Here is a 19213-nt window from a genome sequence, read left to right on the forward strand (position 1 = left end):
TATTGATAATCTTGTATTGGATGGTGGAATGGCCGACCTTATTACTATTACTCACTGTGACCAAATCGAAGAATACTCTTCTTAGTTACAGCTTCAAGTGCATGTCTCTTGCTGGATCATACATGTATCTCAACTTGGGAAGGGTTGTGTTTTAAAGTGCGAATGAACTTCTTTAGCTTTCGACACTACACATGATGACATTGATTGACAATTGACTCAATAGTGAAATATTTTTGTGGAAATGACATACAGTAAACTGTAAGGTGACATAACATTTTTTGAAAAAGGTTTCAGATTGAATATTTACGTATTACAATAATTATTCCCATTGTAAATTATGTCAGAATTTTTTTTGTCTCGTGTGAGAACAAGTGCAGATGAATTGTTAACAGTGAAATATTGTATTAATGTTTATGCATCTTTTGTCTCTCAATCAGTCAGTGTCTCCATTTTTAAAAAAATTTTTAACAAGAAATATTCTGTACCTTTCAGAAGCATCTCCAGTCTCTTCTTGCTCATTGCAAAGACCATGGGGAAACACTCTGACAATGAAGACGAGTCTAGTCGCAGACTGAAGAAGAAGAAGAAAAGACATTCCAGAACTCGATCCAGGTTTGGAAAATAATTGGGGTTGGGACGAGCAAAAAAATTATTTATAAAACACATGCAAAATTAACATGGATTTAAAAAAGGTTGTTGCAATATCCACGGGTCCGTGTCTCTAGTCCCCAGGCTATATTCACGTCACTGACGTCATCGTCGCACGAAAAGCCTTGCGTTGGCACTCTATCAAGCGCCATTTTGTTTTTCCACGAAACAATCAACTTTTTTGACAACCTGCAAACTAAACTGAAAGCCTTACAGGAGTGCACTCATGTGCAACTTTCGAAAAGTTCGTCGAGATCGATAGCAGTCATCAGGAGTATCGCACAAAATATAGATTCCTATTTTTCCTGGACATGTTGTCTCCGTAGCTCAGACGGTAGGGAATAGCCGAACAGTCCATGAGACCTCTGGTTCGAGCCTGGCCCTAGTCTTTTTCCAGTCTGAAATGTACAGAGCTGCGATCATACGTGTGAGTTCAGTAAGTGTTGAGCATATTTCTTTTCTTTTTAAGTGTTTATGACTTTTCGTTGTGGATTTTGCGATTACAGAGATAAGTTGCAAATTGACCATGAGTCGCCGCGGTAATTATCAACATTGATTGGGTCTTTGAGAGTGAATGCTTACAATCGTTGTCCTCGGAAACACAAATCCAAAGCCGCGATGGTTCCACACATCAAACAATCAGCCTGATTGGCTTTTACTTTGACAATCCACGTTTCACCTGAAAGCTCAAACCCATTCACCACCTCGATTTATTGCATGGGGAACATGAGATTTATTTCTCAGGTGTTTGTGAATGAAAACTCGTGAAAATGATGACAATTTCATTTGCCCTCTCTGGATATTAAAGCACATGTCAAAACAGTTGCGGACTACTAGTTTCTGTCGACAGCCAAAGCTGTTATCACACAATATTTGCTGTATATGACAGTTAAGACTGTATTTGTCACATTTTAGCAGTGTTGATCCCGTGTTTCTACTGCCAACAAGAAATAATAGCAAAATCTCACTTTTCTATAGCGTAAGTCCTGATAACAGCTCCATGCGCTTTTCAATTCCAATACAAGAAACATAAAAACCAGACACAGAAATGCAACTTAAACTAACATAGCAACAAGACTAAGCACAGTCAACAACAGCACACACAAAAAACAACCATCGGAGAATAATGCAAGAATGCATGCTTAAAATGAACATGCAATATAAACACCCACACCACACACACACACACTGGAAACTCACTATTGCCGAATTCGCGGAATAGACAACTTGCCCATTACGGGTAATCGGCTGCCGATTCCGCGTAATAGGCAACCGAATTCGCGAAATGGGCAAGTTTTAAAGTTGCTGATTCCGTGAATTCAACAATTACGTGAATTAGGCATGACATATACATGTATATTTGGGATACAGAGTGTTTGAGAGAGAGAGAGAGAGAGAGTATGATTCTGGTCAAAAGAGAAATGGGATATGTTTATTACATTTGATAGCCGGTCCATTATGCCTTACAGTTCTAAGAATAAATACGTGTTAGTTGTGTGGGTTTTTTTTCCACTTCAGTGTGTTGTGATTACTTCAGTGTGTTGTGATACTTCAGTGTGTTGTGATTCTATGTTCAAAAAAGGTCACCAAGCAGCCAAGAAAGTCGATATTCCCACAGCCTGCAATCCAAACACAAGAAGTCCAAAAAGAAACATCGGCAAAGATCAAAGTCCCGCAGTCGATCAGCTGACAGACACAGCCGGCGTGAACGCTCCCCTGCCAGAAGAAGAAGGTCAAGGTCATTGGACAGAGGTCGAAGGTCCAGATCATACGAGAGAAGTAAAAGATCCAGGTAAAGGATACTTTGTGGTGTTGGCAGACTTATCACTTCTATAATTTATAACCTGAAATATTTTCATCTGGTTCCAATTATTTGATGTGTACAGTACACTGGAAGTGGAACTCCCATTTGAAGACCAGCACAAATCTGAGAAAACCAGGTCTTAAAATGGAGGTACATGTCTTAAAATACAGGCAAAATTTCAGAGGTTATAAACAGAAAATCGTAGAAAACGTGGTTTTAAAAGGGAGGGAGTCTTAAATGTCGGGGTCTTAAAAAAAGAGGTTCTACAGTAATTGTGATGACCAGCAGTCATGCTAGGTATTTTGCAAACAAGCTCAAAATCAAGTTCACATTTGAACTGGTCAAAGCAGACAGTCAAAATGATACGCTAATAATTTGTGTCATTTGCGCCATTTTTGCGCGTTTGCAGCCAGCTGCAGTAGGGAAGCTCTGCTGCTGACAGTGAACAGTTAGTAAAATTGTGTCTTACAGTGTTCCGCGCATATACAAGAAATGTCATTAAAAAATGTAAATAAATAGTCTGCGCTTACAGATGGCTGGAGAGTCGACCTACCGAGCAGCTAGCACACATTAGCTATTAGAGTGGTTCGCTGTGAACATGTGTTGGCAAAAGGCCATTAAGAAGGATCCCGAGTGACACAACTTACTGCAGCAGTAAAAGATCTTTGACTGAATAATGACATCCTTCCTGTTATTTTTAGTAACTGTTGAAATAATGGATATCTGCAATCATGGCTACTTGATTCTGAGTGAATCTGAAATGTCTGGCTACCTATAAGTCATCAATCAATCTGAGGCTTATATCACGCGTGCATGTATAGAGATGCTTTCTTCCTGCAAACTGATTCTCTGGCATCTCTTTTACACTGATGGGGCTAAGTTCAAAAGAACAACTTGCAGAGACACTGGAGGCGCAAATAAAATGAGTAAACAATAAACTTTATAGCTAATTTTCAATACAGTTTTTATTCAGATGATTACAATTAACAATGCCGCATACAATCAATTTAACAAACGGAGCACAACAAGCTAGTCTTATACATGATGTTAACTCTTACGCTGTGTTTAGTTCTTCAATATTTGTCACACAGGCCTAATGGTAAGGTCTGTTTGCACAAGAAAAGTATAATGTGTTTGTTGTTCCTCTTGACAAGGTCACACAGCCGAGGTCGCAGGTCCAGGTCGGACAGCAGGGGACGTTTGCACAGCCGAAGACGGTCCACCTCAAGAGACAGGGGGCATGGGTCAAGGTCAAGAAGCCAGTCCAGAAGGTAGTGCATTTGCTTTTTATCAATCGTTTGTACTGTGTGTGTGTGTGTCTTTAGAGAATTATAATGTCTACATGGATCGGGTTGACAAACACTTTTTGCATATTTGACGCACTTATAATAAGCTTGCTTGTGCATTTTTTTTACATCGAGACATGTGTTTACAGATGTGTGATGCATATTTGCAAAAATAACATGCCTCTTTTTCCTGACACAAATCCTGTGTGGAAAAATGCATACCCTTGGCTTTCAGACTCATCAAATACACAGCTCCTGTTCTGTGATAATTACATCTCTTGCAGTAATAGCAACTCTTCCACAAAAGGTTGTACCGACGTGCAATAGTCAGTACACAAAAAAGTGCTCCTTGGCACATTTGGAACACGAGTTTACGAGGGTCTTTCAGCCCATGAACACAGACAAAGAAGACAATCCAAGAAAGAGCTTTACAGCTTGATCTTTTTTCTTTTTTGTTGTTGTTGCCAGGACACATTTGCTGGCAACTTTCTGTCTTGTGAGTGTGGAATCAGGTACGTTTTAGAGTTGATGATATATCCGCGTAGTTGGTTTCAAGTCGATGTTCTGATGTCATTTATGGTTAGTTTGTCAGATGTGGTTGGTCATGAGTGACCAATTTTGTTCCATTTTTTTCTTCTTCAGACTTAATGTTATAAGTATTCTTCTTTGTATTGTATGTCTTTTCTTTTGACGTTTCCTCTGAAGATAAAACATGCTATTTTCAGGTCTTCCCAAGAGAGGGGAAAGGGGCGAAGGTCAATGTCACCTTCACACACACCCAGCATGTCAGAGTGAGTGCTCTTATTTCTCTTTGTTTGAACATGTCTGATCTATCAGCATATTTAGCCCCCTGCTGACTTATATGCATTATATCACAGGTATATGATCTTACAAGTTCATATTATCCTTCAGGCTCTGTCGACGCCTGATTTTAACTGCTTGCTTCCCTTTATTGAGTCACTTGAGAAAAAGTGACTATGTAATCGGTCAGTGTTAGTCTGTCCGGCCGGCCAGCCGGCCGGCCGGCCGGCCGTCCGGCCGTAGACACCACCTTAACGTTGGACTTTTCTCGGAAACTATCAAAGCGATCGGGCTCATATTTTGTTTAGTCGTGACCTCCAATGACCTCTACACTTTAACGATGGTTTCGTTGACCTTTGACCTTTTTCAAGGTCACAGGTCAGCGTCAAAAGAAAAATTAGACATTTTATATCTTTGACAAAGTTCATCGGATGTGATTGAAACTTTGTAGGATTATTCTTTACATCAAAGTATTTACATCTGTAGCCTTTTACGAACGTTATCAGAAAAACAAGGGAGATAACTAGCCTTTTCTGTTCGGCAACACACAACTTAACGTTGGGCTTTTCTCGGAAACTATAAAAGTGACCGGGCTCAAATTTTATGTGAACGTGACTCATTGTGTTGTGAATAGCAATTTCTTCCTGTCCATCTGATGCCTCATATAATATTCAGAACTGCGAAAGTGACTCGATCGAGCGTTTGCTCTTCTTGTATTGTGATTATATCTGCGGCTTTTTTGTGTGTACGCCATGTATGCAGATTGTGTAGGTATATTAGTATTCATGTGTGAGTGCATGTGTATGTGTGTGTGTTGTATGTATGTGTGTGCGCCTGTCTGTATGCGTGTGTGTGTGTGTGCGTGTGTGTGTGTGTGTGTGTGTGAACGTGTGTCTGTGTGTCTGTGTGTATCTGTGAATGTGTGTGGTGATAGCATGTGTGTGTGTATGCGCACGCGTATGTGCGTGCGCACGCGTGTGTTTGTTTGTGACTGCATGGATTTAAACGATGAATTTGCTTTTGTACTCCTGTTCTTTTTGTGTCTTAATGCTGTATTTTGGTTTTGTACATGTGTATAGCAATGTCATTGTAAAGCGCTTAGAGCTTCTAGGTAAGCGCTCTATAAGTTTCCATTATTATTATTATTATTATTATATATAATAAACCGGTCATACTCATAGGGTGCCGTCATCCCAAACAAAATCTTCAAAAATCTCCAAAACCGTTTGGAATTTTGGGTAGCGTAATCCTTTTGTGAAATGACATCAGCGCATTTCAACGATTCAGGTCAATGCATTTCGGAACTGGATTGATAACAGGAAGGAAGTTTGAACTGTGAATGCATGACTATGCTGATACACGCCGTACACGGGAAATAAAACGTTTCTCCTATTATCATAATAAAATATAATGTTCAAAAGAACTGCTCTGGTGGCAGGCAGTAATTGTTGTTTTGATAATTATTGTTCATCTTTAATCTTTTCTGTTTGAATTAGATCAAACACAATGGACAGCATTCCTGGGTTTGCTGACATGGTAAGTGACACATTTTTGCTGCCATCAGTTATGCTTTCTTGCAGAATCTTGATTTTGTTACTCTCCCAAATTACTTGTAATCCCAGGAATCATTTAGTGATTTACAACTGTGGTGCATATTTCACCATTCATTACACATTTTGTTATTTTGCGACTGATTCAGGTAGTTTAGATAGAATCATAACACGGACCATGAGCTGTTGATCCATCAGCTACACTGACGAGAAAAGTTACACTTAACTGTCTTTAAATTATGGCACAATCCAACCTGTCTATAACGTGACCGCTCAAGTGATCAACCAAAAGTGGTCGTTAGAGACTGGTGGTCGCTATAGAAAGTTCAATTGTGCAAGAAAAACTCATCAGGGATCCTTTAGGGTGGTCGTCATGTGCGCGTCATCATTATGGAGGGGTGGTTGCCAGGACAGATTTGACTACTTTCATGCACAGTTTTACAGAGTCTACATGTTGATCTAGTGCAGTGAAAACTTCCCACCCACCCACCCCCTTTCTGACCCATCATTTTAAGCCCATGCTTTAAATTTCTCCCTGATTTTTTCATATCTAGGTAAACTAAAAAGGGGATGTATCACTGCACAGTGACTCATGAGAAGTTGATACATGTAACAATGAAAACGTACTCACCAGAAACATGGACAATACACGACGAAGACTAGAGGACTTTTTCGTCGTTTATTGTCCATGTTTTTGATGGGTAAGTTTTCATTGTTATCCTGTTCTTGTTCTTCTCACCTGCAGTCTCTGGTCCTATTCATGCCAAGTTGTTTTGATATTACAGACCCCAGCAGAACAAGCCCAGGCTCGCCTCAAACTCGCCTTGCGAGCAGTTGCAGCAGCTGACGAGAAGTTAAAAGACAATTCAACATCCTCGCTGCTGGCATCGTCCAGTCCTCTCAGTCGACAGGAGTTTGCCGATGCTGTGGCCAACATCGAGTCCGACGCCTTTGCGCCTGCAGCCTTTAAATCTAATCGCTCCTCCAAAACATCCAACTTAAAGGTTAGACCCTTACATTTCGATTGTGTGTGTTTTTCTCTGACTGGGTCTGCGTTTGTATGCAAGTAAGATACAAAGCTTATTTGACACTAAAATATTTTAAGCAGAATTTCAAAATAAGAATATAATGCCTTTCAATTTATTTGGCAGAGGGGGGAGGGGTAGGCTTAAATCAGGTGGGTTATTTTAAATGGGGAGGGGGGGGGGGGGTGTAGGCTTAAATCAGGTGGGTTATTTTAAATGGGGGGGTCCACTGTATCGAGATTTGTGATTTTAATCTGGATGTGAAATGCGCTCCATTTTGCGTTGTGTGCAGGATGCAAGAGATGGGGGAGAGCTGTCGTCACACCACATGGCCATGTTTGGAGCGGTAGGGAGCTCAGTGGTGTTCACCAAGACAGAGCCCATGGACAGACACCAGACAGCCCTGGAGGACAACCCCGAGACTTTGTTCGACCCTTGTGTACGTTACACTTTCGATACAGTGGAACTTAACCCCCTTTTACCACTTTCAAAAAATCTGAGAAAATCAGGTCTTAAAAGGAGGGAGTCTTAACTTGGAGGTCAATTTATAGAGGCTATCAACAGAGCATCTGAGAAAGGGGGGTCTTAAAAAGGAGGGAGTCTTAACTTGGAGGTCAATTTATAGAGGCTATCAACAGAGCATCTGAGAAAGGAGGGTCTTAAAAAGGAGGGAGTCTTAACTTGGAGGTCAATTTATAGAGGCTATCAACAGAGCATCTGAAAAAGGAGGAAGTCTTAAATCGAGGGGTCTTAAAAAGGGGGTTCCACTGTAGCACATGCTGTAGGGGGCCTGGTACCTCAGTTGGTAGAGTACTAGCCTTGAGATCACAGATCACATGCGGTATCCATGTTCCACCCCCTTGTCACAACAGTGGCACATTAAAGACCTCGGTCATTCTGCCATAAGTGCAGGTTGCTGATTTTCATCTAATCAAGCACACACCTTGGTAAATGCCACTCTGTTGCTGCAAGCTTTCTACTGGGAGCATGCGCCCTGAATTTCCAAGCAATAAAATAATAAAGAAATAGGGGGAGGGGGCATTTCCCTCTGTGTTCACTGTTGAACTTTTGTCTGAGTATGAATTTGAGCACTTAATTGTTTTTTTACTCCATGTTAAACCTTTTAATAGTTAGAAATTGTCCACACATAGCATTAATTTGGGACCCAGTGGCAAAACTGAGTTTACTGTATGTTTATGAGTGGATTTGTGCAAACAATTGGTTTCAGCTTAAACATGCTAATTTCACAAGATAAAGACTAAATATATATATTGTGCATACTGACTGTTAAGATTCAGGAACAACATGACATAAAATCAGGAAACTTCTTTGAACATGTGCTCCACAACCTCCAGTACTACAGTGGAAACCTCTTTTGAAGACCTTCACAAGTCTGAGAAAATCAGGTCTTAAAAGGGAGGTACATTTACACAGTTTATGAACAGAGAGTCTGAGAAAACAGAGTCTTAAAACGAGAGGTCTTAACAGAGGGAGTGCACTATACAGTGGAACCCCCCCCCCCCCCCCCCCCTTTAAAAACCTCAAAAACTCTTTGAAGATCAGGTCTTAGAATGGTACATTTACAGAGGTTACCAACAGAAAATCTTAAAACATCAGGGTCTTAAAATGTGAGGTCTTAAAAGGGGCATTCCACTGTATTACAACTCTTTTGTGTTGCAGCTTGATGTGGACCCAGAGGCCAAGATGAAGAGATGGATACAGAAGCTGTCGTCCATGCGGCGCAAGAAGCTGGAAGGAGACATTATGGGCAGCAAGTAACACTGAGATGAAGAGATAGAAGTACTGAGATCACCGGAGAAAGTTTTTATCAGTGCATCACGAGACAGAGAAGCTGGAAGGAGACATTATGGGCAGCAAGTAACACTGAGACAAGGAGATAGATGTACCGACTGGAAGGAGACATTATTGGCGACAAATAACGCTGAGATTTTCTTCTTCTTCTTCAGCGTTCGACAATTGACTGAGATGAAGTGATAGAAGTACTGACATCGTCAGAAAAAGCTTTTAGGACTGCATCACGAGACAGCTGGAAGGAAACATTATTAACGGCAAATAACACTGAGATGAAGTGATAGAAGTACTGACATCGTCGGAGAAAGCTTTTAGGACTGCATCACGAGACAGCTGGAAGGAAACATTATTAACGGCAAATAACACTGAGATGAAGTGATAGAAGTACTGACATCGTCAGAAAAAGCTTTTAGGACTGCATCACGAGACAGCTGGAAGGAAACATTATTAACGGCAAATAACACTGAGATGAAGTGATAGAAGTACTGACATCGTCGGAGAAAGCTTTTATCAGAGACAGAGAAGCTGGAAGGAGACATTATGGGCAGTAAGCACAGAGATATAGAATAGAGCCACCAAGCGTTGTGCTGGCAGCGGAAACGATTGCAGCTGCCGGGCCGCCATTTCGCTGTGCCCATCCCACAGCCTGACCAGTGTACATTTCAGTGGTAATGTGGCACACTGGGCTTCTTATCTCCGTCGGTTGATTAGAATCAGCTGGCATAATGTTATTGAGTAATGAAGAAACTATTCAGAAAATATGTAATGGTCTGCTAGTGGATGGAAGGGAGAGAATGGTATATCTTACCGCATACTAAATGTAGATGTACGCGTTGCTTCATACGTTACACTGATCAAAAGAGAGAAAAAACCGGGCGCACAGTCACACACACACGAACAAACAAACAAACAAACGCACGCACGCATGCATGCATGCACACACACACACACACACACACACACACACACACACACACACACACACACACTCCTGAGACTGAGACTGAGACTGTCAGACATATTGAGACAAAAAGGTTAATACAAAACCAAGAACATTTATAACAATAAAAAAAATGCTGCAAAACCAGTTAGTGTCACAAGAGAAGCCAATCAGACGAAGCAAACATCAAGATGACAAAGTTAAACAAATTTGTAGATGTTATTCATAAACCTCTCTCTCTCTCTCTCTCTCTCTCTCTCTCTCTCTCTCTCTCTCTCTCTCTCTCTCTCTCTCTCTCTCTCTCTCTCCTCCCCCTCTCTCTCTCCCCCCCCTCCCTCCCTCTTTCTCTCCCCCCCTCCCTCCCTCTCTCTCTCCCCCCCTCCCTCGTCTGAGGTAAATGGGCTCTTACTCTTCAAGACCTCTGAAAATCCATAGAGAGTTATGTTCGAACATCGTCTATTACGTAGAGGTTACATGCCGAGTCTCAGTGAATATTAACAATAATGGTTGAAGTTAGCGGATCATGAAAAGTGCGAGCTTTTTCATGACCGCGAACAACCTGAGACGAGGTGTGTAACCTCTTTATTCCTCCTTTCTTCAGTTATTCAAAGAAAAGAGGAGTTTTTGTGCTAAAGTTTGATCGAATCCTTTTCACTCAATCAGTCTACCTGCGCAGGCGATTGATTAATGCGCGGTTGTATAGTTCCGTGAAAATCATTCAATTCTGTTAATGAACACTTCATGTCAGTTTCCCTAATTTGGACTAAAATCAAGTACACAGTTATGTTGTTATTCTGCTGTGGTGGTAAAGGCAGATATTGTGTGTTCTGTTCATGTTTTGGTATCGCTAAGAAAATTTTCTTTAGTCGAATGGGATCAGCAGACGAACTTTTGCACCCGTGTTTTATCCCATGACCTGCCTCTTTGTCTCTGTTAGCTGAGGAGGTGATTATTCTGGATAATCTATGGTTACCATATATGGATTATAATCCATCATCACCGAGTCTCGATCTCACCTGTCATTGGTCATTGTCTTTGATCTCAGAGTACAATTGAATGATTTATAAAGGTCATCTGCATATTTATCGTTGACTCCGGGACTACTTTCTTCAGCAAAACGATTGAGATATTATGCGGTATAAATGTCGAACTCACGTTTGGCTAACGATCTACAAACATTAACATTGAAGAAATAAAGAAAGCAACAAAGAGTACAAATAATCTGCTGGGGTGAAAGGAGCTGAGTGAAGATTATGAGTTGGCCGAAGCGGTGAGAGAGAGAGCGATAGAGAGACGAGTGATTCAAGGCGCACAACTCTAGTACGCTTCATAGGCAACCGCTTAGATTAATCCCAACAACAAAATCCTGAGCGACGAAATAAAATTAAACTAAAACAGTATGCTTACAGTTTTGTTCATTTGCTATCGCTTTTAGAGCATTTGCTAAATCTGGTTCAACAGAACAAGGCTGTCCCATCTGTCGTCTGCTGCAGATCTGTCGTTTGCTACAGAATCATCGGCTACTGATCAAGTTGACCAACAACATGGAAATTACCACTTACAAAGTTGGAGATACGGTTAAAATAAAAGGTGGCGAAGAAGGTCGGATCTTGCGTGTGTTATTTTTCAACGGTGTCTAGGTTCAGGTCATGCAGGCAGATAGATTTACAAGTTGACCTACATTGAATAGACCAGCAGAACAAAAACTACTGCAGTACAGTACAGATAACTTACTGGCCTAAGACTGAACGACAGACATCAAAGTAAGGCTCACCTAAATGACGATTGAAGAAGTAAGTAATCCAAATTGAACACTGAAGCACAACAGCTCGAATAAGCACAAATTCATAAATCAATCATCCTCATCGCTTGTAAAATATCACACACGCAGTCTTTTTGGCGAATGCTTCTGACAACCGACTTGGGTCACCAACTGAAACCGGCCGGTAACTGCACAGTATCAAATGCATTGAACTGCACAATCTCAGAAACATGACGTTTGTACCGGTCAGGTAGGACGAAAGCCAGAAGCCAACAATGCAAAATAATATTTCCAATTTAATTTCAACGCTCTAGAAATAACTGTTATTCGTATTCTTAAGCAGTATAGATGACTGAATACAAAAGCAGATGTTTTATAGCGCGTTTACCAAAAAAGACAAAAGAGGACTCGTTTCGCACATGAATTTGATGACACGATTTGCGGTAGCCGCGGGAAGGTTTGATGAGCAGAAAACAGGCACTCGCAGAGTTTGTGTCAAAAAGTGGTGTTTTTTAATGAAAACGTCGGAGTAAAGGGATAAAAAGCTTACACACCCCGTCCTGAATATCGTGCATATTTTTTCTCTGGTAGATTTTCAGGTATTATCAGAGGCTCGGTAATACCTGAAAGTCGACACTAGGGAAAATATGCACGATATTCAGACTCGGAGTGTGTAACCTATATATAACTAGCCATACAGGTTTACAGAGGTAAAGAAGCAGAGGGGGGAATAATGACGTTTTAGTAGGCTAAATTTTGATCAATTTCTCAATTCGCATGTACATAATATTTCCAGGAGCATCCGAGCAATTTTAACCCCCGACAATGACACAATGCAGAGCAGAGTCCAAACAATCAATAAATACGCTATGTCCAGACATATATCAGAAAGACAAGTCACAATAATTCAAATAAAAACACATCATGACAACAAACGAAAACCAGGGATTAATACCACTTACAAAATAGGTCATGTGATAGTACTTGATCGGTCCCCATTCAATTACCAAACCCTCGTTTATATGATTCTTGGTATGTCATCATATTCAACATTTTTTATCAAAAAGTCCCATTAATTTCTCTAATTTTTTCAAACTAGTTTCAACGCACTCTGAAAATATCAAACGCAAAATATTTTATCGAAATCTATTTTAAGGGTTCAATCGATGTCCCATGTCTTGTATGATGTACTAGATGAATACCCGCTTCGCCGGGTACGGCTTCGCAGGGAAGAAGTCGAGCCGAATACCCGGCTGTGCCGGGGACCCGGCTTTGCCGGGTGTACGCCGGAAAGCCGGCGCACCGCACGAAGGAAGGGAGATAAACGCGCAAAACACTGGAGAAGAGTAAAAATAGTATAACGGGAATATGGATTGAGCGTTGTCGACAGTGACCTTCTAAAAATAGAAACGGGAATATGGATTGACGCCACACGAAAGAAGGGAGATAAACGCTGAAAACACTAGAGAAGATAAGGAAGAGTTACTGGGAATGGATCCAGAGAAAAACCAAAATCGGTTCAGCGCTGCGCGCTGAGAGCACGTGTTGAAATATCTCATCGAGCAGGTTGTGTCCGGGGTCTACCTGAATATGCCCACCAAATTTGAAACAGATCCATCGAGAACCTTGGGCGTGCATCGCGGACACACACACACACAGACACAAGTCGTATATATATATATAGATACACGATTTAATTTATACAGTCAATTCCGGTTAATCGGCCATCCGGATAATCGGCCAATTCCGTATAATCGGCCAATTTTCCCTGGGACCGAATCTTTTCTTCATACGTAGTTATGTGTTAAAATGTTCGGTTAATCGGCCATAGTTCAGTCAGTCCCAAAAGTGGCCGATTAACCCGGAGTCGACTGTATGACTCAGATGTGCATAAAACACTGTGAAATGAATAGTGATAAAGAGTATTGAACATTCTATTCATCGACACACTTATTCAATCACGCATAAAAGACTGTTTAGACTTTGAGGAAAGTGATGCGGAGAATTCCGCATTCTGTGTATCTACATAATTAATCAAACACGCATAAAATGCTGTCTCAACCTATAAATGAAAGATTATAAAGAGAAACACACATTTTTGTTTATCTTTATAAAAGCACACTCCTTCTCCTGAAAAAAGTTTGTCTCGTCATCTTAGATTTGGCCAGGATTGTACATGGAATAAGACCATCCCGCCACTTGGACACGTACCAACAATCACTACCCTGACTGCTCGCTGTGGTGAGTTTGAATTGTTATTTTATTAATCAATTTTGCCACTAGTGGCTTTTACGAAACTATTTCATACAAAACTTACCGCTCCGCTCTGCATAGAGAGCACCCATGCTGTTCATTTTTGGTATGGGATCAAGTGGAAGGATGATCTTATAGTCCCGTGTAAAAGCCTGTTCAGACCTGAGAAGGTGAGCCGAACATGTGAAGGAGTGTATACCTTTAATCTAAGGGGAAAATATAATACAGAGAATCAAACATTCTAATGACCAAATAATCGATGAGATCGAGACAAAAAGGCATTTTATAAAAATAAAGCAAATCTTTATATACGAGGAATATAACTTCACATTTTCTATATTCATACGCTTTATAGCTGTAGTTATGTTCAGATCAATTAGATTAGATCATTGAGCGGCAACCTTTTCTTGGGGGTATCCCGTACTAAAAATAGAATACCGGATTCTGGGAAAGCTGTTCAAGGGCACTTACGCATTATATTCGATTTTCAGCACACAACTCAAAACCTCTGAAAAAATCAAAATGAATCAAAAACAAGAATAAAGAGTTCAGAAAAAAAGAAGAAAAAGTTGAAAAATAAAGTTTTCTTTAAATCTTGCAATTTAAAGGACTCGAACCCGAGACCGCCGGCTAGCGTTCTACCACAGAGCCAACGTTAACCATGCAGACAATTTCCAGGCGTGAAAATAAAAAGTGAACTGCAAACATACATTACACGTGGGTTTTCGAGCATGTGTGGACTCGTCGGTTTCCGAGTTTCTCCGTTCGTATTTGTGTTCTGTACGTTTTCTTGATCTCACCACTACATGTTGTCGCGGTGATACCCATAGGGCATTTCACAAAAACCGATGTTACTAAAAAAAATAGAATGGGGAATTCTGGGGAATTGTCTGCTGGAAGTACTAAATAATTATGCAACATTTTGATTATTTCAATTCATTAGAATTTAGATCATCCAAAACGTGTAAAATGAATAAAATACAAGAACTACCAATACGAGTTCCGAAAATTAAAAAACAAAGTTAAAAAAAAACAAGTCGCGTAAGGCGAAAATACAACATTTAGTCAAGTAGCTGTCGAACTCACAGAATGAAACTGAACGCAATGCAACGCAGCAAGACCGTATACTCGTAGCATCGTCAGTCCACCGCTCATGGCAAAGGCAGTGAAATTGACAAGAAGAGCGGGGTAGTAGTTGCGCTAAGCTAAGAAGGATAGCACGCTTTTCTGTACCTCTATTCGTTTTAACTTTCTGAGCGTGTTTTCAATCCAAACATATCATATCTATATGTTTTTGGAATCAGGAACCGACAAGGAATAAGATGAAAGTGTTTTTAAATTGATTTCGAAAATTTAATTTTGATCATAATTTTTATATTTTTAATTTTCAGAGCTTGTTTTTAATCCAAATATAACATATTTATATGTTTTTGGAATCAGAAAATGATGGAGAATAAGATGAACGTAAATTTGGATCGTTTTATAAAAAAAATTTTTTTTTTTACAATTTTCAGATTTTTAATGACCAAAGTCATTAATTAATTTTTAAGTCACCAAGCTGAAATGCAATACCGAAGTCCGGGCTTCGTCGGAGATCCCTTGACCAAAATTTCAACCAATTTGGTTGAAAAATGAGAGCGTGACAGTGCCGCCTCAACTTTCACGAAAAGCCGGATATGACGTCATCAAAGACATTTATCAAAAAAATGAAAAAAAACGTCTGAGGATATCATACCCAGGAACTCTCATGTCAAATTTCATAAAGATCGGTCCAGTAGTTTAGTCTGAATCGCTCTACACACACACACAGACAGACACACACACACACACACATACACCACGACCCTCTTCTCGATTCCCATTTAGTCAAAACTTGACAAAATGTAACAACACAAATTGCCATCGAAGAGGATTGAACCTGTGACAACCAATGAAAGGAAAAGCGATCGGACGCTTTACCAACTGAGCTAATCTGTCTCATGGTTGGAGAGGGAGATTTTAACTTTACACTTGAGTTCTCGAGCGTGGGGATCAGTATTGACTCGAGTCGAGTTTCCGAGTCTCTCCGTTCGAATGTGTGTGCTGTACATTCTCTTTATCTCACTGTTCGAGGCAAGATAAGTTAGTAATTGACCCATTCACTTCGTATACGTTTGGAAAGCAATTTCAATTAGTGTTAATTTCAAGCGTGACCGATATTATATGTTGTTGTCTGGCGCCGAAATGCATTGACCAATCGCCGAAAGGTGCTGACGTCATTGCATGGAAGGATTTCCCTACCCAGAATCCAACATTCCAGATGACATACAAAGGATTTTGTTCGGGAGGACGACGATTTATGGACGGTTTAAAGGGAAGCAAGCAGTTACAAACGATCATCGAAAGAGCTAATGAAGAGTGATATCAACTTGTAGTTCTCATTCACTTGTGGCGGCAATTAATGCCGCATCCTCAGCATAATTATTCCCTAACAACCTACTATTAAACAAAAGGTACGCGCAACATGTAAACACAAATACAACATTCGAATAACTCCTCCACCAGCGAATAACATCGTGCCGGTTTTTATTTAAATTTCAATAAACAATATCATCGTAAAGAATCATTTCACGATCTAGCTGACTAGATGTTTATAAATACACACTAGATGCTCTGATACTCTCTCTCTCTCTCTCTGTCTCTGTCTCTCTGTCTCTGTCTCTCTCTCTCTCTATTTCTCTCACTCGCTCTCTCTCTCTCTCTCTCTCTCTCTCTCTCAAAAAACAAATCAGTCCCAACATTTCAGCGGAACCAACTGAGAATTCGTTTAAAGTGCACGTTCACAATCATCAACTATCCCTCTTTTTACACATCCTGGCGACTGTTGCCCAGGCTACCGCCTTCAGCTCCTTGTTACGTAACACATACACCACAGGGTTGAGCGCCGAGTTGACATACCCCAGCACCAGCAAGTGAGTGCCAACCACCTCTATTACAATACACGCCGCCCGCTCCGTGATCAGAGCATACAGAGACGTTAACAGAAACGGGCACCAGCAGGCTAACACACAGCCAGCAACCAGCGTCACAGTGCGCACGCACTTCCAAGACCTTACCGACATGCCTAGCGTCCCGCACGGCTTCTGGCCCAGCACGCGCTCCATGGCGTCAATCCGACGGATATGAACTCTGGCCTGGCTGTACAGGTAGGCGTGGATCAGCAGGATGGCCCCGATGGGGAGGAGAGCCAGCACGAAGGAGGTCGCCACGAACGACGGGGGAAAGACGAGCAGGAAGGAGCAGTACCCGGCGTACAGCTCCTCCCCTCGGTTCCACCCCAGCAGCGGCAACAGCCCGAAGAGCAGGGCCAGCCCCCACAGCAGCAGGACGGCGATCATGGCCCTGCGATAGGTAACGAAGTGGTTGTACCTCAGCGCGCACACGATGGCCACGAGGCGGTCACACGCCACGGCCAGCAGGCAGAAGATGGAAGCCTGCACGGCAAACACGCTCAGCCCCGTCCTCAGCAAACAGCCGCTCAGCGTCGCCTCTCTCGCTCGAGTTACGATGGTGGCGATGCACGCGGCCCCTACCATGAGGTCCGCGCAGCACAGGGAGGCGATGAGGAGGAGGTCAGGGCGGCGGAACGGTCTGTGGGCGGCCAGGAGGAGCAGCACGACGAGGTTGGTGATCAGGATGACAGGGGTCAAGGCCACCAGGGCGTAGTGTCTCACCGTCTCGTGCACGTTGTCCGCATCGTCCAAGCAGTTACCTTCTGGGCTAGAGCTGTTCGATAACGTCGTTGTGGGATCCGTGTTAAGGGTCATGGTGTAACCTGACTTTGGCCCAAAGCTGCTTTAGCAACCAATACCCGAGCAGTTACCTTCTGGGCTAGAGCTGTTCGACAGCGTTGTTGTGTAGTGTTTGCTAGGCGCCATGCTGAGCGGTTATCGGTCTTGTGGTCTCAGTTAGCATAGCAGGCATCACCCGAGCAGTGCTTTCGGAGCTAGAGCTGTTCAACAGCGTTATTGTGGAGTGTTTTCTAGACATCAAGGTGAGCTGACATCTGTTTGTGTAGCACACTCGGCTTTGGTAACCTGCATAGCAAATGAAGGCTACATGTCCCAGTATGGCCTTCCAGCAGTTATCTGATTGGCCAGGACTTATGCCGTTGCACGGATATTCTGGTAGTACACTCTAGTCGGAATGAATGATCCTGAAACAGATGCTAAGTCTGTTCGATGAGAAGGACTTCGTTAAAGCTTTTAGCTGTGCTCGTGTCATTGTGGTAAGCAGTGCACTGTTGGTGTCCAGCTGTCATCGTCATCTGTGATCTGTTTATTTATAACGGGCACATTTATTCCATGCTACTACAATTTTATTGCACTCGTCGTGGAAATATCACTTATAGCTTGTGAACATTTTCCCACCAGACAACCATTTCAACAAGTCTCATCGCGCACAAAACTTATAAGCATCATTGCAGAAATCCCAGGACGTGTAACGTAACTAATCATGTTGCCGAATTCTAGGCGGTGTTCTGTATTGGGCTTCAGCTCAGGAGCTGTTGTCTCCGTGATGATTCAGTATTGTGTTGGTTAGTATTGTGTATTGTCTCTTCAGCTGATATTGCTATTCGAGACCGCTCATAATTGTGTAACGAAACAGCAGAGACAGAATGCAGTACACACCTTGTGGTGGTGTCAGTCAGGCAGCACGGCTGTCCCAGAATAAGCCGTTCTCTGGACAGACTCCCGAACACATCCTGCAGGACTGCCCCCGTTTCGCGGCACAGAGAAACCAGACCTGGAGCAGACCTCAGAACCTCTTTCTTCTTCGGCGTTCGACGGTTGTGACACTCAAAGTCTGAGGCCTGCTGATGTTATGAGCTGGCAAGTTCGGCACAGGTCTTCCACAGTTCACCACAGTTTTAATTCCGGAGTTGTGCTCTCTAACCAAGTCTGGTCATGCAGGGGGGAAAGGAGAGTGCACGCTTGCAGAACGTGCTGTGGGGTCTGTTCTCCCTCGTTCAAGTCGCACAGAGCTGTAGGTGCAACCCCTATCCCTTTGAGACCTCAGCACCTCGGCAAGCAATATGTAACTGATGACCACCGTTGTGGCGTCCACCAAGCGAAAGATTTGTGTGGCCAACGTCGAAAGATGAAGCTGTTTCCAAAACCGCTGCAGTTTTTCCTGTTAGTCGCTAGGGAGGTCTGTTCTGTTTGTATAGGTGAAATCTGTCTGCTTATATCGTGAGCGTGAAGATAAGAGATCTGAAACAGAAAAAGCAATTAGAGGCAAGACAAAAGGTATCCTTGATGTTTACTGTTTTGACGGAACATTTGTTTACAGC

At 42.0% G+C, this 19213-nt stretch overlaps 2 protein-coding genes across 2 annotated transcripts in view; one reads left to right on the forward strand and one right to left on the reverse strand.

The window, feature by feature from the left end:
• The window catches only part of LOC138983631 (serine/Arginine-related protein 53-like), a 10389-nt gene extending 701 nt beyond the window's left edge, over window positions 1-9688 (forward strand). Inside the window, exons 2-9 of the mRNA XM_070356912.1 lie at window positions 493-612; window positions 2231-2440; window positions 3607-3723; window positions 4464-4529; window positions 6036-6075; window positions 6875-7093; window positions 7407-7553; window positions 8795-9688. Of these exons, the coding sequence (XP_070213013.1) occupies window positions 530-612; window positions 2231-2440; window positions 3607-3723; window positions 4464-4529; window positions 6036-6075; window positions 6875-7093; window positions 7407-7553; window positions 8795-8893 (981 nt within the window). The 5' untranslated portion in view covers window positions 493-529 and the 3' untranslated portion in view covers window positions 8894-9688. The remainder of the gene's footprint in view (window positions 1-492; window positions 613-2230; window positions 2441-3606; window positions 3724-4463; window positions 4530-6035; window positions 6076-6874; window positions 7094-7406; window positions 7554-8794) is intronic.
• A 6982-nt stretch (window positions 9689-16670) lies between these two features.
• LOC138946042 (sphingosine 1-phosphate receptor 5-like) lies at window positions 16671-18207 on the reverse strand. The gene has a single exon (XM_070317566.1). The coding sequence runs from the start codon at window positions 17685-17687 to the stop codon at window positions 16710-16712; it is 978 nt and encodes a 325-aa protein (XP_070173667.1). The 5' UTR covers window positions 17688-18207; the 3' UTR covers window positions 16671-16709.
• Window positions 18208-19213: the final 1006 nt, after the last annotated feature.

This window comes from Littorina saxatilis, linkage group LG13, assembly GCF_037325665.1.
Source record: "Littorina saxatilis isolate snail1 linkage group LG13, US_GU_Lsax_2.0, whole genome shotgun sequence".
Classification (NCBI taxonomy): Eukaryota; Metazoa; Mollusca; class Gastropoda; order Littorinimorpha; family Littorinidae; genus Littorina; species Littorina saxatilis.

What these genes read in the sequence shown, in the direction of transcription:
- LOC138946042 (XM_070317566.1), bottom strand. Translation starts at nt 17,687, where the DNA reads ATGACCCTTAACACGGATCCCACAACGACGTTATCGAACAGCTCTAGC.